This window comes from Medicago truncatula, chromosome 8 (genome assembly GCF_003473485.1).
Source record: "Medicago truncatula cultivar Jemalong A17 chromosome 8, MtrunA17r5.0-ANR, whole genome shotgun sequence".
Taxonomy (NCBI): Eukaryota; Viridiplantae; Streptophyta; class Magnoliopsida; order Fabales; family Fabaceae; genus Medicago; species Medicago truncatula.
The window spans coordinates 9,399,289-9,419,181 of NC_053049.1; the positions used below are offsets into that span (position 1 = coordinate 9,399,289).

General features: G+C 30.6%; 1 protein-coding gene across 1 annotated transcript; it reads left to right on the forward strand.

Annotated features, from left to right (window-relative positions):
• The first annotated feature begins 13,478 nt into the window (after positions 1–13,478).
• Positions 13,479–15,410, forward strand: LOC11444024 (cytochrome P450 78A3). Its single transcript, XM_003627469.4, has 2 exons — positions 13,479–14,605; positions 14,789–15,410. The coding sequence occupies exons 1-2, from the start codon at positions 13,580–13,582 to the stop codon at positions 15,401–15,403; spliced, it is 1,641 nt and encodes a 546-aa protein (XP_003627517.1). The 5' UTR covers positions 13,479–13,579; the 3' UTR covers positions 15,404–15,410.
• Positions 15,411–19,893: the final 4,483 nt, after the last annotated feature.

Here is a 19,893-nt window from a genome sequence, read left to right on the forward strand (position 1 = left end):
ATGACTCATGCATAGAGGCATGCGCATTGGCCAAACATTGTTCCCTCCTGAGAATCAAACTCGGTATTCGCTACGTTTTTGGTAGGAACTCCTTGCTACCGGAGCTCAAGCAACTTGGTTAATTAAGAATTACTTTACAAAATAGAAAACGTGTTTTTTCCATTGTACTTATAATCCCCTCGTGAAATTTAATGTTTTTTTTTCTTTTCTATTATCTCTTTTGTACTTATAACCCCCTCATGAAATTTAATGTTTTTTTTCTTTCTTTCTTTCTATTATCACTTTTGTATGGTACAGTGATATGGGATTTTTACACCTGTATACGAATCCAAACGTTCGTACACTGTTAAGTTACAACTCACTAAATGACTGACCATTCGTACACCAAGTTGAATTCAATGATTATTTCTCTATGTACGATTGTTCAGCTAAATTTCAGCCACAACAGTAGTTATCTTTTCTTTCTTTATTGTGACTGATCAGCATGAACAGTTAAATATCTTATGTTTATCGTACTATTTTTCTGTGCATGAAGTTTTCTTTTTCAATTCATTAATATACCAAAGGGTAATACCTTTTCGTTAAGTTCTAAATCTAAAGGATATTACTCTTTTTTTTATCATAGACAAAGCATATTACATTACATGAAAATAATCGAAACCTATGGTAATGGAATATTAAGAACATATTAGGTTATCATTAAAAATATACATCAAATGCAGTTTCTTCCTAGGTTTCTATGTTGGCCTTAAGATTCAATAGGATATCTTCCCTAATAATGCTTGTAAATTATAACACTTGTAAACTATATCTCTTAGTTCTAAGGGTGTTTCAAAATATATCATTCTCTTTAACAATAATTATTTGTTTCACTGAGTTTTGGTTTATGTTCCACCAATTTTGTTTTCTTTATATTTTTTATTATTAATTTATATAGGTATTCTCTAGTGATTGTTAGGGGTCTAAAGTTCCAACCTAGTTGGAATCACCTCCATCAATAATTTGTTTATGCATACTCTTAGTTTATTTTAAAAACACTTTCGGTTTTCTTATTTTTTTTATAAATATTTGTCCCCTTCTTCTAAAATCAGTTTTTTGATCTCTCAATTTTTTATTTATAAAAAATAAAAAATAGGTCTCTCTACTCATTTTAAGGTCATTTTCTTTCATAATACAACATATTCACTTATGACCTGTTAACACTTATTAAATATAATTTTACTAACATGGATTTCAGAGTGGTCTAGCAAACTTGTCATATCATAAATTAAAATATCACATCATAAAATTTAACCAAAAATGAGATTATCCCACTTGTTGAATTAGTCCTTTAGGTTGAACCCTTCTCATGGGTTTAAGTCCCAACAATTGATATTTTCATTGAACTATGAAGCCCGGATATTCCAAAACAGAGACGTACCCGTACCGAATACGTATCGGATACCGATACTCCACGGATACTCACGGATACGTATCCACGAAGTATCATAATTAATTATTTTAATTTTTAATAAATATGTTATCGGATACTTATGGGATACTCCACAGATACACAAGGATACTTCTAAGATACTTCAGAGACATGTATCCTAGAAAAAAATGAAGAGTAAAAAAGTAAGACTTTTGTAAAAATTCATTATAGATGTATATGACTCAATTTTACATATTCATCAATAGAATTATTTCTCGATGAAACACTTAAAATTATACTTCTTGTGGATGAACGTAGCGAGAGATGTGATTCAGTTAATCAATATTAGATAAATTTTGTGTTGAGTTCTTTTAAAAAAAAAATATTTTGATCACATGTATAATTTTTAAAAATTGTAACTTTTACAATAATACAATAATGAAGAGTAATCAATGTTAATTTTCTTCAAGTATTTTTCATACATATAAGTTTTATTATAATTTTTTGTTAACGTATCTTAACCGTATCGTATCCTAAATTAAAAAAAAAAATCGCGTATCCGTGTACCCGTATCGTATCGTACCAGCACCCCTATCCGTATCGAGGCTTCATAGTCATTGAGAGTTAGACCACGGAAAGAGCTGCCTATAGGCTGAATTAAGGTGTTCCACCAAATACTGGTATGTGAGTGAAGCCGCCAAAAAGGAAAATGCTACCATCGGATCAGTGCCGATAGAGTGCAAGTCGTCGTGGACGTCGGCAGAGCGTGGCAATGTTAGGAATCTCACATCGAGTAGATCAAAGTGTTTGATGTAATACTTAAACCATGAGGTTCTCCCATCTATTAGGTTAATCTTTTAGATCTCTACTCACGGGTTTAATTCCTAAAGTCATATGAACTCATGCACTAAAGCACTAAACACACAAAATTAAGAGATGTATTGCAAGTTCACATGTACGACCAAAAGATCAAATATTTCCACAGTTTTTTTACCATATGATGAGTTATCCTTTTATATATATATATATATATATATAGCAAGTATATAAAAATTTCTAAACTTTCACTCTTTTCCACTAAAAAATTTATAACCTATAGAAGTTTAGGCAACTACCGGCATCGTGGAAAGATCCGAGACAAATATACCTTAAACATGGTTAATCCAATTCCAATTCGTAATCTAACAAATAAAGTATAGATTTTAGCATTGACACGTACGTGTCATGACCCAATAAAATGATATTCAATGCTTTTTTTTTTTGAGAGAAAATGATATTCAATGCTTAATTTCCACTAATGATTTATCATCGTATAATAGAAAGTTTCCTAGAAACTTGGTAGCTTGTTGGCGGTAATGACAATGCCATAGTATATAAAATGATTGATTTATGCCTAATTATATACTCTTGGTATAGGTACGTTAATTAATCTATTAAAATATCTAATGGCCTATAAATGGACACCACAATTGTTTATCGGATTAATAATAAAATAGACACAGCTGACTCATGCTTAATTTTGATTTGGTTTTGGGTAATTTTAAAAAGTTTGATTTAGAATGTTTAAATGTTTAATTAGCTGGATCAAGCTAAAGGCACGAACCTTTCCGAACTCTATAGAAGCAAAATATTGTCTCCACCATATGAAATCAGAATTATATAATTTAAATTGTTAGGAGTTGGTGATCAAGCAATTCATATAAATTGCTATTCAATTATATCTTTCTTTTTTATGGTGTGCGGAATTCAAATCAAAGATCTTACATTTATTATGCATTATATTTATCAACTGAGTTAAAACTTGTGGGAACCAATCATATCTCTTCTAATGTAACTTAAAAGATTATAATGAACGGTAAAACAATCTTCCAAAACTGAAAAAGTACTGCATTTTTATGATTGAATTCGAACCACGTAATCTTCTTTTTTACAAATGTTGTTGACTACACAATTCATCTTGTTTGGTTTGAAACGCTTAACACATGCACAAACATACTTTCACGGAACATAAAAACTAGCCACAAAATGCAGACAACAATGACAAGTTTATTTAAAACTCGATCTTTAGTTAAGTTGAAAGAGATCGAACTAAATATGTTCCCGTAGTGCTCTTAGGTTACATGCTCTTTAAAATATCACAAACATTTTTGGTCAAAAAAATTACTACAAGCAAAAGTAAATAATTTTGATTAAATATTGATTAGGTGAACAAGTGTTTTTCAATAAAACAAATTTGGCTGGAGGTTGGGGAGAATGGATAATTCAATATTGTAAATGTCGTCATCCGTACAACATGCATCCATGTTGACAGTATTGTATACTTCTTTTCTTCTTCTTAGAGAATGAATTTTAAATCTTTTTCATGTAGAAAAGTATTAATGGATTTGTCAACATTTAGTCCATTGTAATGATGTCTCTATCGTTCAATTTAGTCTATGTTTGAATTAGTTTATTTTATGTTATAACAAAATTTCTTCTATCAAAATATATTACATCTGGGAAGGAAAATGTCTATGACCATACACATGCAATTTACTTGAGCTTGATCACCACGTTAAGTTATAAAATTAAGGATTTTCCTTTTTAGAACAATAGCTAATTTATATTTTTTATAAATAAATAAAATGACAATAGTCATTTGAGAACTTACACACACAAGAGAAAGAGATGGAGTTCGAACTCCGATCATAACGTATGATCGAGCAATTTTGACTTTATACCAGTTGATCTAAGAGTTGTGATCAAAACAAATAGCTTACATTACATACCATTAGGGCTGGCAATGAACCGAACCAACTCGATTATAGTTTGGAGCTCGACTCGACAATGAACTCGTTGAACTTGGTTCATGAACCAAATGAGCTGAACTTGAGTTGAGAATTAAATTCGTTACATAAATGAGCTGAATTTGAGTTATATATAATTCGACTCGTTTAATTCATGAGTTCGTTACATTAAATTTTTTTTTTGGTTGAAGGAATATATATATACACATTAAGTTATATATGTTATTTCTATGTTTATATTATTAATATTAAAACTTTGTGTTAATACAAGAAGCTTTATGAGTTTAAGAGGAAGTGAGAAACCTTAAATGTTGATATCTTATTACTTTAAACTTTGAAATAAGTTACTGAGTGCAATCAAAGAAGTCCCACATCGAAAGTTTTCACATGCGAAGAAAGCAGACTCATATATAAAACAAAGCCTGAAACTGCTAAGTAAATGGGAATGGACATGTAGTGCTAAAATTAATAGCTAATGGTTGGTGCTATTATTATTCCATTCAAATGGTTTTGAAACAACCAATTAATAGCTAATTGTTGGTGCTATTTTTATTCCGTTCAAGTGGTTTTGAAACCAAATAATAATTGTTTATGGGATTTTTTTTGCCCATTAAAATAATTATTGTCTTCAAAAAAAAATTGTGGATCTAATTATTCTCTCTTTTTATTTTTTTTAAAATGACCTTAGAATTATTTCAATTGAGTTAATGAACCTATCGCGCCGTTCGTGAACTTTAAATGAGCCGAACTTGAGCTAAAAAAAAGGTTCGTGTCGAACTCAAGTCGAGTTTCGAGCCGAACCATTTCTTATCGAGTCGAGTCGAGCTCAGACAAGTTCAGTTCGACTCGACTCATTTCCAGCCCTACATACCATTAATATTATGTTTAGTTATGCGTTTCCTACGACAAATTTGCATCCCAATGCCCTTTTCACCGTGATTTGATGAAGCATCAATGCAAGTTTCCACATCAACGTGAAAAATCATCGTGCTTTTGAGAAACATGGTGCAATACTAAACATATGCTAGGAAATGAATTGAGTTCGTATAAATTGTCAATGTGTCGATGTAAAGATGATTTACCTTTTCAATCAATCATAATCGTGTTGACTTTATTTATAACTACTTTTAAAATGATTTATCTGTTTGGTTGAGATTTTTTATAAGTATGAAACTTTTTACATGAATACAAATCAAACTATTAAGAAAGTAATTAGTTAAAGGGGTTTGCTAGGTACCGCTAGTTTTTATTAAGGTGTATTTTAGCAAAAATATAACTAAAAAATTGTTAAATACATCTTAAGATGAATGTTGCTAAAACTCACCTTCTAACAAATAAGTGGATGTATGTTAGCAACTCCTATAGACATTTGCTAGAATACATCTACTTATTTTTTAAAAGGTATGTTTTAGCAAGTTATAATTAAAAAGTCGGTGAATATAACTTAAGGTGTAGCTTGCTAAAACACTCCTACATAAAAACTAGTGAGCGTGTTCTAGCAAATCCCTTACTTAAATATTCATTTAATTTCTAGAATAACAATATTAAATAGAATAAAAGTGCTCCTACCTCAAGTCCATATTTTCAAATCATTTTCTGCTTTGTGGTATCTCTCAATTTTGTCATTTGCAAAAGACATTTTGATGGATATTAGAGTGTGATGTTGACAAAGGACATAACTACCCTTGATCTCATTTTATAAGTAATATGAAATTTTTGGTGTACCATATCAAAAAGAATATACTTTTTTATGTTAAAAGATAATTTTATTAATGAAAGTCTGTATTAAATTAAATGTCATGATTGTAAAAGTACAAGGTAGAACCTCTTTCATCAATATGTAATCTAAATTATATATAACATATTTACCTAAATAATGAACAGTTTGGTTGACTTCATAGCTAACATGTAAAAAAATAATAATAATAAACTTCAAAAACAAACATTGAAACTAATACAATTTTCAATAGTAGATTGGAGCCGACATAAATGAGAGATTGTTGATAACCATTCAATGTCGACATATCTTTTACAAATTTCAAACCCTTCCGCATAGCTAAATCTTCTGCAACCTCCGAGTCTAATAAAGAAAAGACTTGTCAACAACTAAAGATAACAACACCTTCATCATCTCTTACCTCAACACTAATACTCTACTTACCCTCCTCTATCTAAGTTTTAAGGAAAAATTGAAGTTCAGAAGATAAAAAAATCAAGAAAAATTAAATTCGGATTCTTGCTAACTCTAAAATTTCATTAACTACTTGGTTTAGTAGTTATTTATGCATAAACACTCCTTGAATTAGGCGTGTCTTGATTCGGACACGTGTCGTGTCTGACACCAACACTTATAATTGCACTGAATTATGTGATTATTTTTAATTATTAATTATGTCGGTATGTCAGTGTCTGTGTCGTATCTGTATCTGTGCTTCTTAGGTGTAGTAGTTAGTAGTTAGTTATACATTAATGAATTAAGGAGTAAAAATTGATAGATGAATAAAGAGAATCGCCATACTGAGATATGATACTGAGTACTCTACTCAGGTATAGTGAATGCCTAAAAGCAATGTACGAGAGCCAAAGTGGATGGGCCTCATGTGCCTGAAGACCCTCTTTACTTAGTCGCATCATAAGACCCCCCACGTGTCAGACATACTAACCTGATTTTTTACTGCTCCCACGTTAATTTGTCATCCCAGCATGTCTTTCTTTTCTCCTACGCGCTTTACATCTCGTCCATCACAAACGCATGCAAATCTTTAACTGTATTTAACTAGCTAGACAAGGGTGCGCACGAATGAGCGGGTAGCGCTCTTTTTTGTGTGTCTATGAGAGCATCTATAATAAAGTTTGTTAATTTAAAGTTTTTGAATGAATTTTACGTGTACGCATCACTATTTTATAATTTTTTAGTAACAGTAGTTAATAAGTATTCAGTCGCTTCAATTGAGACTCTCTAATAAAATGGTTAGATCGGTCTCACCACTAACTCTTCATCATTTACATTTCAACAATATAATGATTATTATTTTAATAAAAAGTAATGTGGTGTGTACTTAAGAATGTGGATTTTAAGTGAGACACTGAGTTTTAGAAGACCCAAAAAAAAAAAAAAAAACTCCAATATGAATATATATTGATTATCGGATCTTAAATGGTGAAGATCTTATCATTGGGGATGGTCTAATACGTAATATATACTATATATATATATATATATATAAAAATATATATATATATGTTTTCTCTTTTGAACTAACTTTTTCTTTTTTTAAAACTATCATCAAATAACACATATAGTAAATAGATAAGATTGGTAAAAAAAATAAAAAATAGATAAGAGTAAATATAAATATTAAAATAAAATGTGACAAACTGTGTATGTTCGATTTTTTCCATCAAAATATGTATTCCAACACAACAAGAACAATATTATCCAACTATATATAAAAGGATGAAATTTTTATTAATTCAATTGTAGCCTTCAATAAATTTTTCTGTATTAATGTTATATTATTTTTTTAATAAAAGTTATATTGTTAGTGTTATTAAAATAAAATTTAAAAAACACCAACAACTTATTCAAACTTCATAAATATCATTTCAAATTCATGAATTCTCATCAACAACACATACCCAAGAACAATTATCACATATTCATCGTGAAGTCAATATCAAATAGCAACGACATCATCATTTTGAACATTTTATGCTAAAATTTCAACATGGTCATTTCAACATAATTAAACCATGCAATTTAAGTACCTACGACAAGTTTCTAACGAATTTCACATATTCAAAATCATCACTTAACTAAGAGCATGAAAATCAACATTCGGAATCATGAAAATCATAATTCACACAAAAGCACTTATAGCGCATAAGTAGAAAAAGAAGATCATAGCTTATTTGATAAAACATAACTATCCCCCTTACCTTAAACCTTCAAATTCTTCTAGCTATCACTTCACTCTCCTCTTCTAGCCCCCAATCGCTAGCATTCCTTTTTTCAAGTTCTTCCTCTTTTATTCTTCTATCCTTCTTTCTACTTTCTCTCTCTAACCTCTCTAACTTTGTGAATTGTGAAATGATTCTAACTCAAATTTTCCTTCATGAGTTAAGTATATATACTACTCTCAAATAAACAAAGTTTCTAATATTCACAATGGGCCTAAACTCTTACTAACAAATTCTAAAAAGTTATTACTCACTAACTTTTTTTGAAGAATAAAAAATGATATATATACTCACACTAACATAGACGCCTCTCTAGCACAAGACGTACCAAATAGGACGCTCAAAAATACAGAGTTCCTGACAATAATTACGCAAACTAGCAGTCAGCCGATACCCAAACAAGTTAACAGGTCCAACCATAATTGCTGAGAACCATAAACAAAAGCGGCATTATTAGCCTTCAACCACCAGTATGAATGAAACTTAACCTTTTCAGTAAGCTCCACATTGGGAGTGTGAGAACTATTAAAAAGTTTATTATTACGCTTATTGTACACTAGCCATACACAAAGTAACCAAAGCTGGAAAAATGATCTACGTGCCCTTGTGGCATCCAAACAGTTAGTAAACTGTAAAATTTGAGCACAAAGATTATAATGATCAACACCGGATACACCAATCCAAAATCGAATAATTGCCATCTCGAAAGGCACTAAAAATAACCTTCCCAGTGAAATTACTAATTTACCCTACTTGTCAAATGACAAGAATATCCTTAGCCTTAAAATGACCAAAATACCCTTCCAGGCTAAAAATTCATTGATCCCAAGTCAAATATACAAACAAGCGAATAAACACGTATAATAAAATAAATAAAATAATCCTAACTAAAAACGGATTGTTATGCAAGAGAATCGACTCCAAAGTTAAATCAAAAGGATTTGCAAATAGTTCTTGAGGAATTATACTTTCAATGCATTTCATGTTTTTTTTTAGAGAAGACGGTCGTTCTTTATTTGATTGACAATTTTTTTTGCATTAACAGTAAAATTTACAAATCTTGATTTTCTATATTCTTTCAATCACTTAGTTAAATATTTTAGTATTGATACCGTTGAAACAAAAATCTTTTTGATGAATGTTTTAATGATAACAAACCTTATGAAATAGACACTAAGTTTTATAAATGGTGATCTACAGATGTTTGCACTCGAGTCTTTTCACATAAGATGTAGCAATTGTTTGAATCAAAAGAGTGTGCAGTAAAGATTCCACGAGAAGACGAACTTTATGAGTAATTTATTCATCATCATCACCGCATGGTTTTCAACAATGCCTTAAAGATTCAAGGAAGAAAAGGCATGCATAAACTAAAACATCTTAAAGGTACTCAATGGACAAGAAACATTGTGTGCAATCACCAAGAAAAATTATGAGATAAATTGCATCATCAACAAAATAATTCAAGGTTAATTAACCGAGAATGTATTGTCATATCATATAGAAGAGAAAATTATCAACTCCGATGAAAGAATGTTCTCATGATGAAGATGCATATTACACTCGAAATTATTCTAATCATTTCATCAAAATGATTAGAATCAACTTTGAAGAGAAACCAATTCATAAATGAATTATTTATTAAGTCGTTCATTAATGATATTGATTGGAGAAATATCAAAGAAGAAAATTCATGATCATATGCTTGGAGATTCTATCATAAAATATTTATGATGGTCCAAGAATCTTCCATCACATTCAAGATATAATTTGGAGAATAGAAATCAATCAAAGGAATTTTGACTTTAAGAAAGGTTTATCATGTTCCTACAAATATCATTCTGCTCATATAAAGTGAAGAAAACATCCTCATTTGATGTTTTAAAAGATAACAAAAATATTACAATTATTATTTTGTTATCCGGTAATGTATTTTGTGAGAATGTTTCAGTGAGAATGATATGGAGAATGTTATGGTCAATGTTACGAGAACATTCTGGTTTCACAAAGCAAATAAATCATTTACATCAAAAAACAAATCAAGGCATTATTGCACATGGGCCATGAAACCTACAAGAAAATAAAATGAATTCTGCTCATTACCCAAATGGTTTCGCTCATTCCCAAAGTAAAAGACCATTTTACCCTTACGCAACTTAACATGCGCAAGTGCAAATTGGAACGTGACTTAAGACAGGTAGCGTGACTTAAGTCACGCTAGTGCAAAATGACACGCAACTTAAGTCATGTTACTTGACTTAAGTCACGCTGGTTCTAAATCTGGTACAAAGCATGCACCAAAACCTACAATGAACGGAACCATTTGGATAATGAACAGAATTCAAATAAAATCAGCAAAAAGGCCTTCATTATTTTTAGCCCATTAAAGAATATATCTCCAAAGTTACTATCATATGACATCAAGATTACATCATCGTAAGTGGCCTCCAAGCTTCTACAATCAAGAGAACAACTCATTACAATGTGTAATCACACGTGGACTTCCTCTTTGTGCTAGCTGGAAATTCCATAACGTTCTGGAGAACGTTTTGCAAGTGCAAAAATTCATGCTTTCTCTCCAAGCAACCAAAGGAAACACATGCTACATGGAAAAACGTATCCCAACAACTATTTTATGAAGTGGTCACCAAATCTCTCATTCCTATAAATAGAGGAAGACTTTTAAGACAAAAATCAAAAGTTTTACAAGAAAGAAATAATCTCTCAAGTGAAATCATCACTACTGTGAAAAACTCTTCACATATAAACAAACTTCAACTCTCTCACTATATCTTTGATCAATATCAAGAGTTTTTTCATCATAATCTCAAACATGAATTGAGAAGACTTTGAGGCTAAGGGATTGATTTTAACCATAATTCATTTTCAAGTGCAAATATCATAATCTCTTCATCTATAACACACTCCAGCTCATAAGAGATTCGTGGATCACATATTGTGAGTGTGTTCATATCATCACACCCTCAAACACGAGTTGAGTGTAAATCCGAAACTTATCTGGGAGAAGTTTGAAAATGGTCCATATAAAAGGTAAAATGTATGAAAATAGCCACTATGAAGGGTTGAAATATGAAGAATCCAAAATTATAGTGGTGAAATTTGTGTTTTTATTTTTACAAGAGCTATTTTCAAATCTCTTTCGAATTACACGAGTTATACTCAATATTTATTTATTTATTTATGTAGTTAGATCAATACATTGTATTGTTTATGTTGTAGACTTTTACTATGATTAATTGAGTTACTTGTGTGGAGTTTGTTATGAGCATAATTTTAAAAACCGGCTCAGTAATCGACTCGATAAGGCCATTGGGCCATTGAGTTACTGGTCGAACTGCATGACTAAACCATATTAGATCGATTAACTCGGTCATATAATTTGGTCTCTAAAAATTATCGTTCTTATAGTAACCCGACCTCTAAAAATTATTTTTCTTATAATTAATTGAGTTAAATCAAAATAACTACTCCCTCCGTTTCAAAATGAGTGTCGTTTAAAGTTGTTCCACACATATTAAGAAATGCAATAGTGTTGTCTATAAACATGACACTTTTACTAAAATAGCCTTGTTAACTATTGGTGCATTTCCCATCATTATAAATTAAAGTAAAATGTGGTACTTTGAAAGTAGTGCGCATAATAATAATTAAATGGTACTATTGAAAAAAAGTAGTATTTAATAATGCAATGAAAGGTAAAAATGATATTCATTTTAAAATAATTTTATTTTGCTAAAATGATACTCATTTTGAAACGGAGGCATTGACACAATGACATAAAACATTATCTAATATAGCCACATTACAAATTTGCTCAAAAAAAAAAAAAAGCCACATTACAAATTTTTTCAATTCTTTGTCAATTCTTAAATTCCCTACACTAGCCACTTCTTATTTGTTGGGCATCGTTTTGTGGCACATAGTACTGCTCCCTCCGTATCATTTTCACACATACTAATATATAATTTTGATTTTAAATAACTTTACTAATTTATTAAAAAAAATTATAATAATTTAATATTTTGAAAATATTCATCGAGACGAATCTAATGACATCTTATATAATACTCCCTCCGGTCCTTATTATAAGCAGCAATTGACGTTTTAGATTCATTGTATAAGTAATGTATCTGGTCTATATTTATAACGAGGTACATTAATTATTCAAAGAACCTAATAAGGACGGAGGGAGTATTATTTATCTTTGTATATTAGTAAAAACACATGATCAAAATATGTTAGATCAATAATGCACATTTTCAAATAGATCATCTATTATAGAACAGAGGGAATATTATTCCAAGTGTTCAATGTTAACCAGAAAAATAAAACAAGTCATTATTTTAGCACTTAATATCCACCTTTTCAACTTTCCAAGTGTTCAGTCTCCCTATATTGAATTACTAGTTGAACCATAATACCTTTCCTATTTAGAGTGTCATCAATTTTTAATAACCCAATAATTCATCCTCATATTGATGTTCTTGTTATTAATGAAATGAATTTAGTTGCTTAAAAAATCCTTACTACTCTCTCTGATTATATTTATAGGCAAAAAACACACCTCAATTTTGGGTCAATATTATAAACAAAACTTAACCACTTTTAAACTATTTAATACTATTATTCCTAATATGCCCTTATTTCATTCTATGTTATTTTATCTCCCTAAGGCATTCATTTCAATTTTATTTTCCAACGTTACATGTGATATTTTAGAAAAATGATTGTTACAAGAAACATACTAAAATTGATATTTTAGATTCATTAATATAATAATGTATGTGATTAATAATACGGACCACATACATCATTAAATAAATAAATCTTAAAAGTTAATTTTGTTTATATTTAAAAACGAATAGAGTAACAACGATAGAGAAAAATGAAGAGTCTTCTAATTTTTTTATACAGTATATGAAGAGTCTTCTATATAGTAAAGTTATCAAGTGAACATTTAAGAGCAAAGCATGATAGCGCGTGCAACAAAAACTTTATAGGAGCATACTTTTCCAAGATTTCGTCATGCATTCGTGGCGGCGGAGCTCCAATGATTTCTCCAAAAACAACAAAAATTAAAACTTACCCATTTATTTATCTCCCCCCCCCACTAAACAAAATCATTACCACCAATTAATAACCATAATACCTATTATTTATCCGTTACATACGGTCCTAGTAGAGTATTTTAATCTCATGTGTAAAGTATGTTTACATTACATAACTATAACGGTTATGATTTCATTTTCATTTCAACCTTCTCTCTTCTCTTCTCTTCTTTTTCTCCCTATATATATTCCCCTCAACCAACCTCTTACTTACTCACCTCACCACACTTCTTCTTCTTCTTCTTCTTCTTCCCTTCAATAACCAAACTCTCTCTCTCTCTAGCTTCTGAAACATGTCAACCAACATTGACAACCTCTGGATTTTTGCTCTTGCTTCCAAATGCACACAAGAAAACATTGCTTACTCTCTTTTGATCATGGCTTTACTTTGGATAACCATGACTTTCTTTTATTGGTCTCACCCTGGTGGTCCTGCTTGGGGCAAGTACTATTATTCCTCTAACTATTCCACCACAAAAACAAACAACAAAAACAACCTTAATTCCTCTACAAAACCTAGTACAACAACTTCCTCTTCAATATTCATTCCTGGTCCAAAAGGGTATCCTCTATTTGGAAGCATGAATCTTATGTCTTCATCACTAGCACACCACCGTATAGCTTCCACAGCAAAAACATGCAAAGCAACAAGACTCATGGCTTTTAGTCTTGGTGACACAAGAGCCATGGTTACTTGCAATCCAGATGTTGCTAAAGAAATTCTCCATAGCTCTGTCTTTGCTGATCGTCCTATCAAAGAATCAGCTTATTCTCTTATGTTCAACCGTGCCATAGGATTCGCACCTTACGGTGTTTATTGGCGAACCCTTAGAAAAATTTCTACTAATCATCTTTTTTCACCCATGCAAATCAAATCATCTGGGCCGCAGAGGAGTGAAATTGCGACCCAGATGATTGACTTGTTCAGAAACCGTCATTTGCATGGCGGTTTCTGTGTTCGAGATGTTTTGAAAAAAGCATCGCTTAATAACATGATGTGCTCTGTTTTTGGACAGAGGTTTAAGATTGATGAAGTTAATGAGAGAATGATGGAACTTAGTGGGTTGGTTGAACAAGGTTATGATTTGTTGGGTGGTCTTAATTGGGGTGATCATCTTCCATTTTTGAAAGATTTTGATGTTCAGAAAATCCGGTTCAGTTGTTCTGAATTAGTTCCTAAAGTGAACCGGTTCGTTGGTTCAATTATTTCCGACCACCGAGCCGACAAAAACCAAACCAACAAGGATTTTGTTCATGTTTTGCTCTCTCTTCAAGAACCAGATAAATTGTCTGACTCCGACATGATTGCTGTCCTCTGGGTAAGTTCATTAAAAAAATATAGTACACAATTTTTTTATTTCAATTAAATTATTTTTTTTTGAAGGAATTTCAATTAAATTATTATTCTGTTACATAAAAAAATGTTACACTTTTATATGTATTCATTGGTTCTTATGTGACAAAAATATAACAAAAGACATTAAAAATATTTTTTTTGGCAGGAAATGATATTTAGAGGGACCGACACGGTGGCTGTTTTAATAGAGTGGATACTTGCAAGGTTGGTGATTCACCCTGACGTGCAAAAGAAGGTACAAACGGAGCTTGATGAGGTGGCAAGTGGTGAATCATGTGCTATAACGGAGGAGGATGTGGCGGCAATGGTTTATTTGCCTGCGGTAATTAAGGAGGTTTTAAGGTTGCATCCACCGGGTCCACTTCTATCGTGGGCCCGATTAGCCATCACTGATACGACAATTGATGGGTATCATGTGCCAGCGGGGACTACTGCTATGGTTAATATGTGGGCCATATCTAGGGACCCCGATGTTTGGAGGAACCCACTTGAATTTAATCCGGAGAGGTTTGTGAGCGAAGGAGCTGAGTTTTCAGTACTTGGATCAGATCTTAGGTTGGCCCCGTTCGGATCGGGTAGGAGAAGTTGCCCCGGGAAGAATTTAGGTTTAGCTACCGTGACTTTTTGGGTAGCTAAACTCTTGCACGAGTTTGAATGGTTACCGTTGGATGAAGTGAATGGAGTTGATTTAACGGAGGTGCTGAGGCTTTCGTGTGAAATGGCTAACCCTCTTACCGTTCAAGTGCGCCCGAGGCGTTAGTTATTTAGTTAGTTAATTTTAAAAAAAAAAAACCGTTTCTTTTGTTATGTGAAAACCAAAAAGAAATGAAAAAGAGAGGTGAAAAATGAGAAGCTTTAGCATGTGGAGGGGGCTTGGTGGCAGATATACGAATGAATTGGAGCCACTAAATATTAAGTGAATGAATGAATGAAAGAAACAAGTCAAGCTAGATTAGATTGGATTTGCCCTGTCTCTTTTAATTATAATGGGTCATCAGGTTTTCTACTTTTTTGTTTTTTAGTTTTTTTCATTTGACAGTCAAGTTTTAAGTCTAAGTTGTCTTATTATTATTGTTGTTATTATCATCGATAATTCAAAGAAAAATCTGTTGCCCATGTAAATATTGCCTGATATTAATACAACTTTTATGTTTACTACTATAGTCATATTATCTTATTACTTAAACCGAAATGTGTTTGCGTAAGCCTCCTTTTTCATTTGAACCTATGCAGACCGACTCTTCTCCCACTCCTCTCAAAGAAAACACATTAATATGAAGCAAAAACATGTGAAACTGGCTTCATTATAAGAAAGAAAAAGGGATACGGTTCAACGTGTGAAACCGGCCAAATTGCCAATTTTTCACCGGTTTTCCTGTTCACTCCCCAGTTTTGTCGTAGAACGGTTTTTATGGTCAATCGAATTACTACCTTGATTAATTCTATTAGAGAGTGTAAGACATTAAATATAAATATTTTTTTTTTGAAAAATTTGAATCTTAATTTATTTGAAACATAATCATTTCAGTTAAATTTAACTTGGTTTAAAAATCACTTATGTTTACTTTCTGTTTAATAGAATGACACTATAGACCCGATCAAAAGAAATAGTGTTATGCTAACTTGTACTCTTATGATACATGTTAAACATTTCATTAATGGTAATAATTTATTTAAAAAAAAATTAATATCAAACATTTTAAACAATACATCAACACAATTTTCAATACATATTTTTTTTACAAACAAGAATGGAATATAGATTAACAACAACAAGGTTGCATCTCCAGCACAAGACGTGTCAAAATAGTGTGATTAGAGTTCACAAAGAGAGTCCAAACCGAAATTAGACATGGCTTGCTAATGTCCAAACAAGCGAGCGAGCATGTCAAACAACTATGAACCCCTAAAACATAAACATCATTAGCTGCCTTCATCCACCAATCCAAGTGAATTTTGACTTTTTCCAACAAGTATAAATATTGGTTGCCTTGTTTCCAAATAGCCTATTATTACGTTCGTTCCATACCACCCAAACACATACAAGCCAAACGAGTTGCATAAAAGAGCTTCTAGTTACCGAACAACCTGTCGAATAAGTAAATTGAAGGAAATGGTCAGCAATCCTATACGGATCAGCCCTAGATACTCCAATCCAATCACGGACTAAATAATATTGAATGTATATACAAGCAGTAATTTACTAATAATCACTCATATTTCAAACAAATTTATGATTCAACAACTTTTCTTGTAAAATGTTCTTGTTAAAAAAGACGGATGAAGTATTTATTTTTCAATTCTACTATCTAATTTATACATTTTTGTGTAAAATAATCATGCATCACTTACTTATAGATTAGAATCATCTTCATTTCTCGAAAGAAATTTATTATAATTTTGAAATAAATTAGCCGACATAAATGCACATTTTTTTAATATTTTTTATAATTTTAAAATTAATTAACCGACATAAATGCATATTTTTGTAGAATTTGTGACATTAATTAAATATTTATACAAAATTTAATTATGATGTTCATTTATATCTCTACTCTTTATTTGAGAAGTTAGACCCCTCCCTTCTTGGATAAGACACTAAAAAGAATATTCTTTGTTCATTTTATACGATTCTTTCAAAAGAAATTAATTGTATTTATTATACTCATTAGCTATACTATACATCTATTTTCAAAAATTGATATATTTGTTTCAAAATTAGTGTACATATTTTTTAACAAAAATCTATTTTTGTTGATTTAACTTTTGATTATATTTAAGAACGAATGAATCATCGTATTATATAATAACAAATGATATTTATAAATTATTTTTTAATAATTTTTGTGATAAATTTATCTTATACTCACATCATATCTTTTACTTTCTTTATATATTGTTTTGGTTTTTTTATTAATACCTCAATTTCTTTGTAAATTATGGTTGCCTAATGAGCTATCGTTGAAATGATTGTTCAAATAACGTAACAATAATATAATTCTCTTTCATGAATAGTAGATTTAATATTTTAATATTAATTTAATATCTGGCACGTTATTTAATACACTACTGTACTTGATGGAGTATAGTACATACCATTTGCCAATGACGTGTTTAGCCATTCATAAGTTAGCACACGTGATTTTCACACACTAATGTCAGAATGACGAATTGCTATCTGAGACATGTTTAATTGCTTTGGTCTCAGAATTTATTTTGTTTGTTTGAATACTAGTAAATCTTTGAAGTTTCAGACCAACTAAAAAATTTAATGTGTCTAACTACTGTACATGCACAATTGAATGAGTTTCATTGTCGGATGTAGGACTTGCTACAACTATCCTTCCAAGGAAGACACCAAATATAGGGTACTATTGACTATTGATTATTCTGTACCGACTTAAAGTCTTAATAGATCCAATAACTACAATTTGATTCATTCATATTTTATCCTAACCTCACAACAGAAATAAAGATATAAATATAGTTAAGAGAATCATAAATAATCTCCTTGATGTATTGGTTAAACTATCAAAACCATTGCCTTCATGATCAGTGACGGAGTCAAAAATTTTATAGAACCTAGACATTTTTCCGGCTTTTGTTGTGTTGTACGTGCGTAATGGAAAAATATTAGAGTTTGGCCATTTTTTTTGTTTTTATAAATGGGTTAGTGGACTATTGATTATTCTGTACCGACTTAATGTCTTAATAGATCCAATAACTACAACTTGATTCATTCATACTTTATCCTAACCTCACAATAGAAATAAAGATATAAATAAAGTTAGGAGAATCCTAAACAGTGTCCTTGTTGTATTGGCTAAACTATCAAAACCATTGCCCTCATGATCATGATCAGTAACGGAGTCAGGAATTTTGTAGATTCTAGGCATTTTTCCGGCTTTTGTTGTGTTGTGTGTGCGTAATGGAAAAATATTAGAGTTTGGCCTTTTTTTTTAAGTGGGTTAATGGACTATTGGACGAGTGCCTGGGGTCGTCGGGTGGTGTCTCCGCCATTGCTCATGACACCTGCTAGCAAGACCCATATAGTTAACCTATGCATCTTGAATGCTGATTAAAAAAAACTAAAAATGAACGTTTTTAAGTTAAAAATGTAACATTTTACATTTTTTTTATGAATTATCGGCACAACTTTCAATACAATACTGCTATACTCCTTCGGTTGTCAATTATAAACAAACTTTAATTTTTAGATTCATTCAATCAATGATGTATATGATCCATAGTATTGATCATATATATTATTAATTGAATTAATCTAAAAAATCAAAATTTATTTATAATTAACATCGAAGAAAGTATTTGATTCTTTAATCAGTATCCTCGAAGTATAATTAACATTTCTCGATAAATAAAAAAGTACTAGTAGTACTAGTTAGTTGACTACAAATTAGTTCATCCTTTGTCCTAAGGAAGCTCACAAGCAATTTATATGTACTAGATACTGCAAACTAGTTCATACCTTGTCCTAGATAATTGACTACAAACTAGTTCATACTTTGTCCCAAGCAAACTCACTAACAACTTATATGTACTAGATCTTGACCTCAAACTAGTTCATACTTTGTCCTAAGCAAGCTCACAAGCAAATAAATATTAAAAGAAATATGAAGTTATGAATTACTACTAATTTACTCAAACTATCAATAAAAGAAACTCACTTCATTTGCGGTCATTCAACCAAATCCTGCTTGTTGAAATTGGATGCAATCCATATTCAACGATTAAGATTTGATTGAATAAATTGAACTATCATGCAAAAGTCTACACTTTATTTTGTCTAAAATCTCTAGCCCTCTTTGATGCTTCATATCAAATAACGTAATCGTTTAAGTGTGTTAATATATATGCTTACTATATTGAACCCCAATTTTTTTTATCTCTTTCCTTATGTTGTTTGAAAATTTAAAAATAATATACATAAAATTCAAATGGTAAAATTGAAAATACATTTGATATGTTAAGATAGAATATGTAAATCCTTACTTTTTTAACATGAATTTCGCTACTAGACTTTTTGAACAAAAAATATAATTAAAATAATAATTATTTTCTCTGATCACATTTATAAATAAAAAATAATTTTTTAAATACATTGAATAATTAAATATATAACTTATAAATGTGACTAAATACATTAATTATTAAATGTACTTAAAAAAATATTTTTTTCTTATAAATGTGACGAGAGTGAATATAATACTTATGTTCACCTCTTATCATGAT

Bases quoted from the DNA above. Each gene is read 5' to 3' on its own strand.
- LOC11444024 (XM_003627469.4), top strand. From the start codon at position 13,580: ATGTCAACCAACATTGACAACCTCTGGATTTTTGCTCTTGCTTCCAAA. The intron at 14,606-14,788 runs GTAAGTTCATTA...TTTTTTTGGCAG, and splicing joins ACATGATTGCTGTCCTCTGG to GAAATGATATTTAGAGGGAC.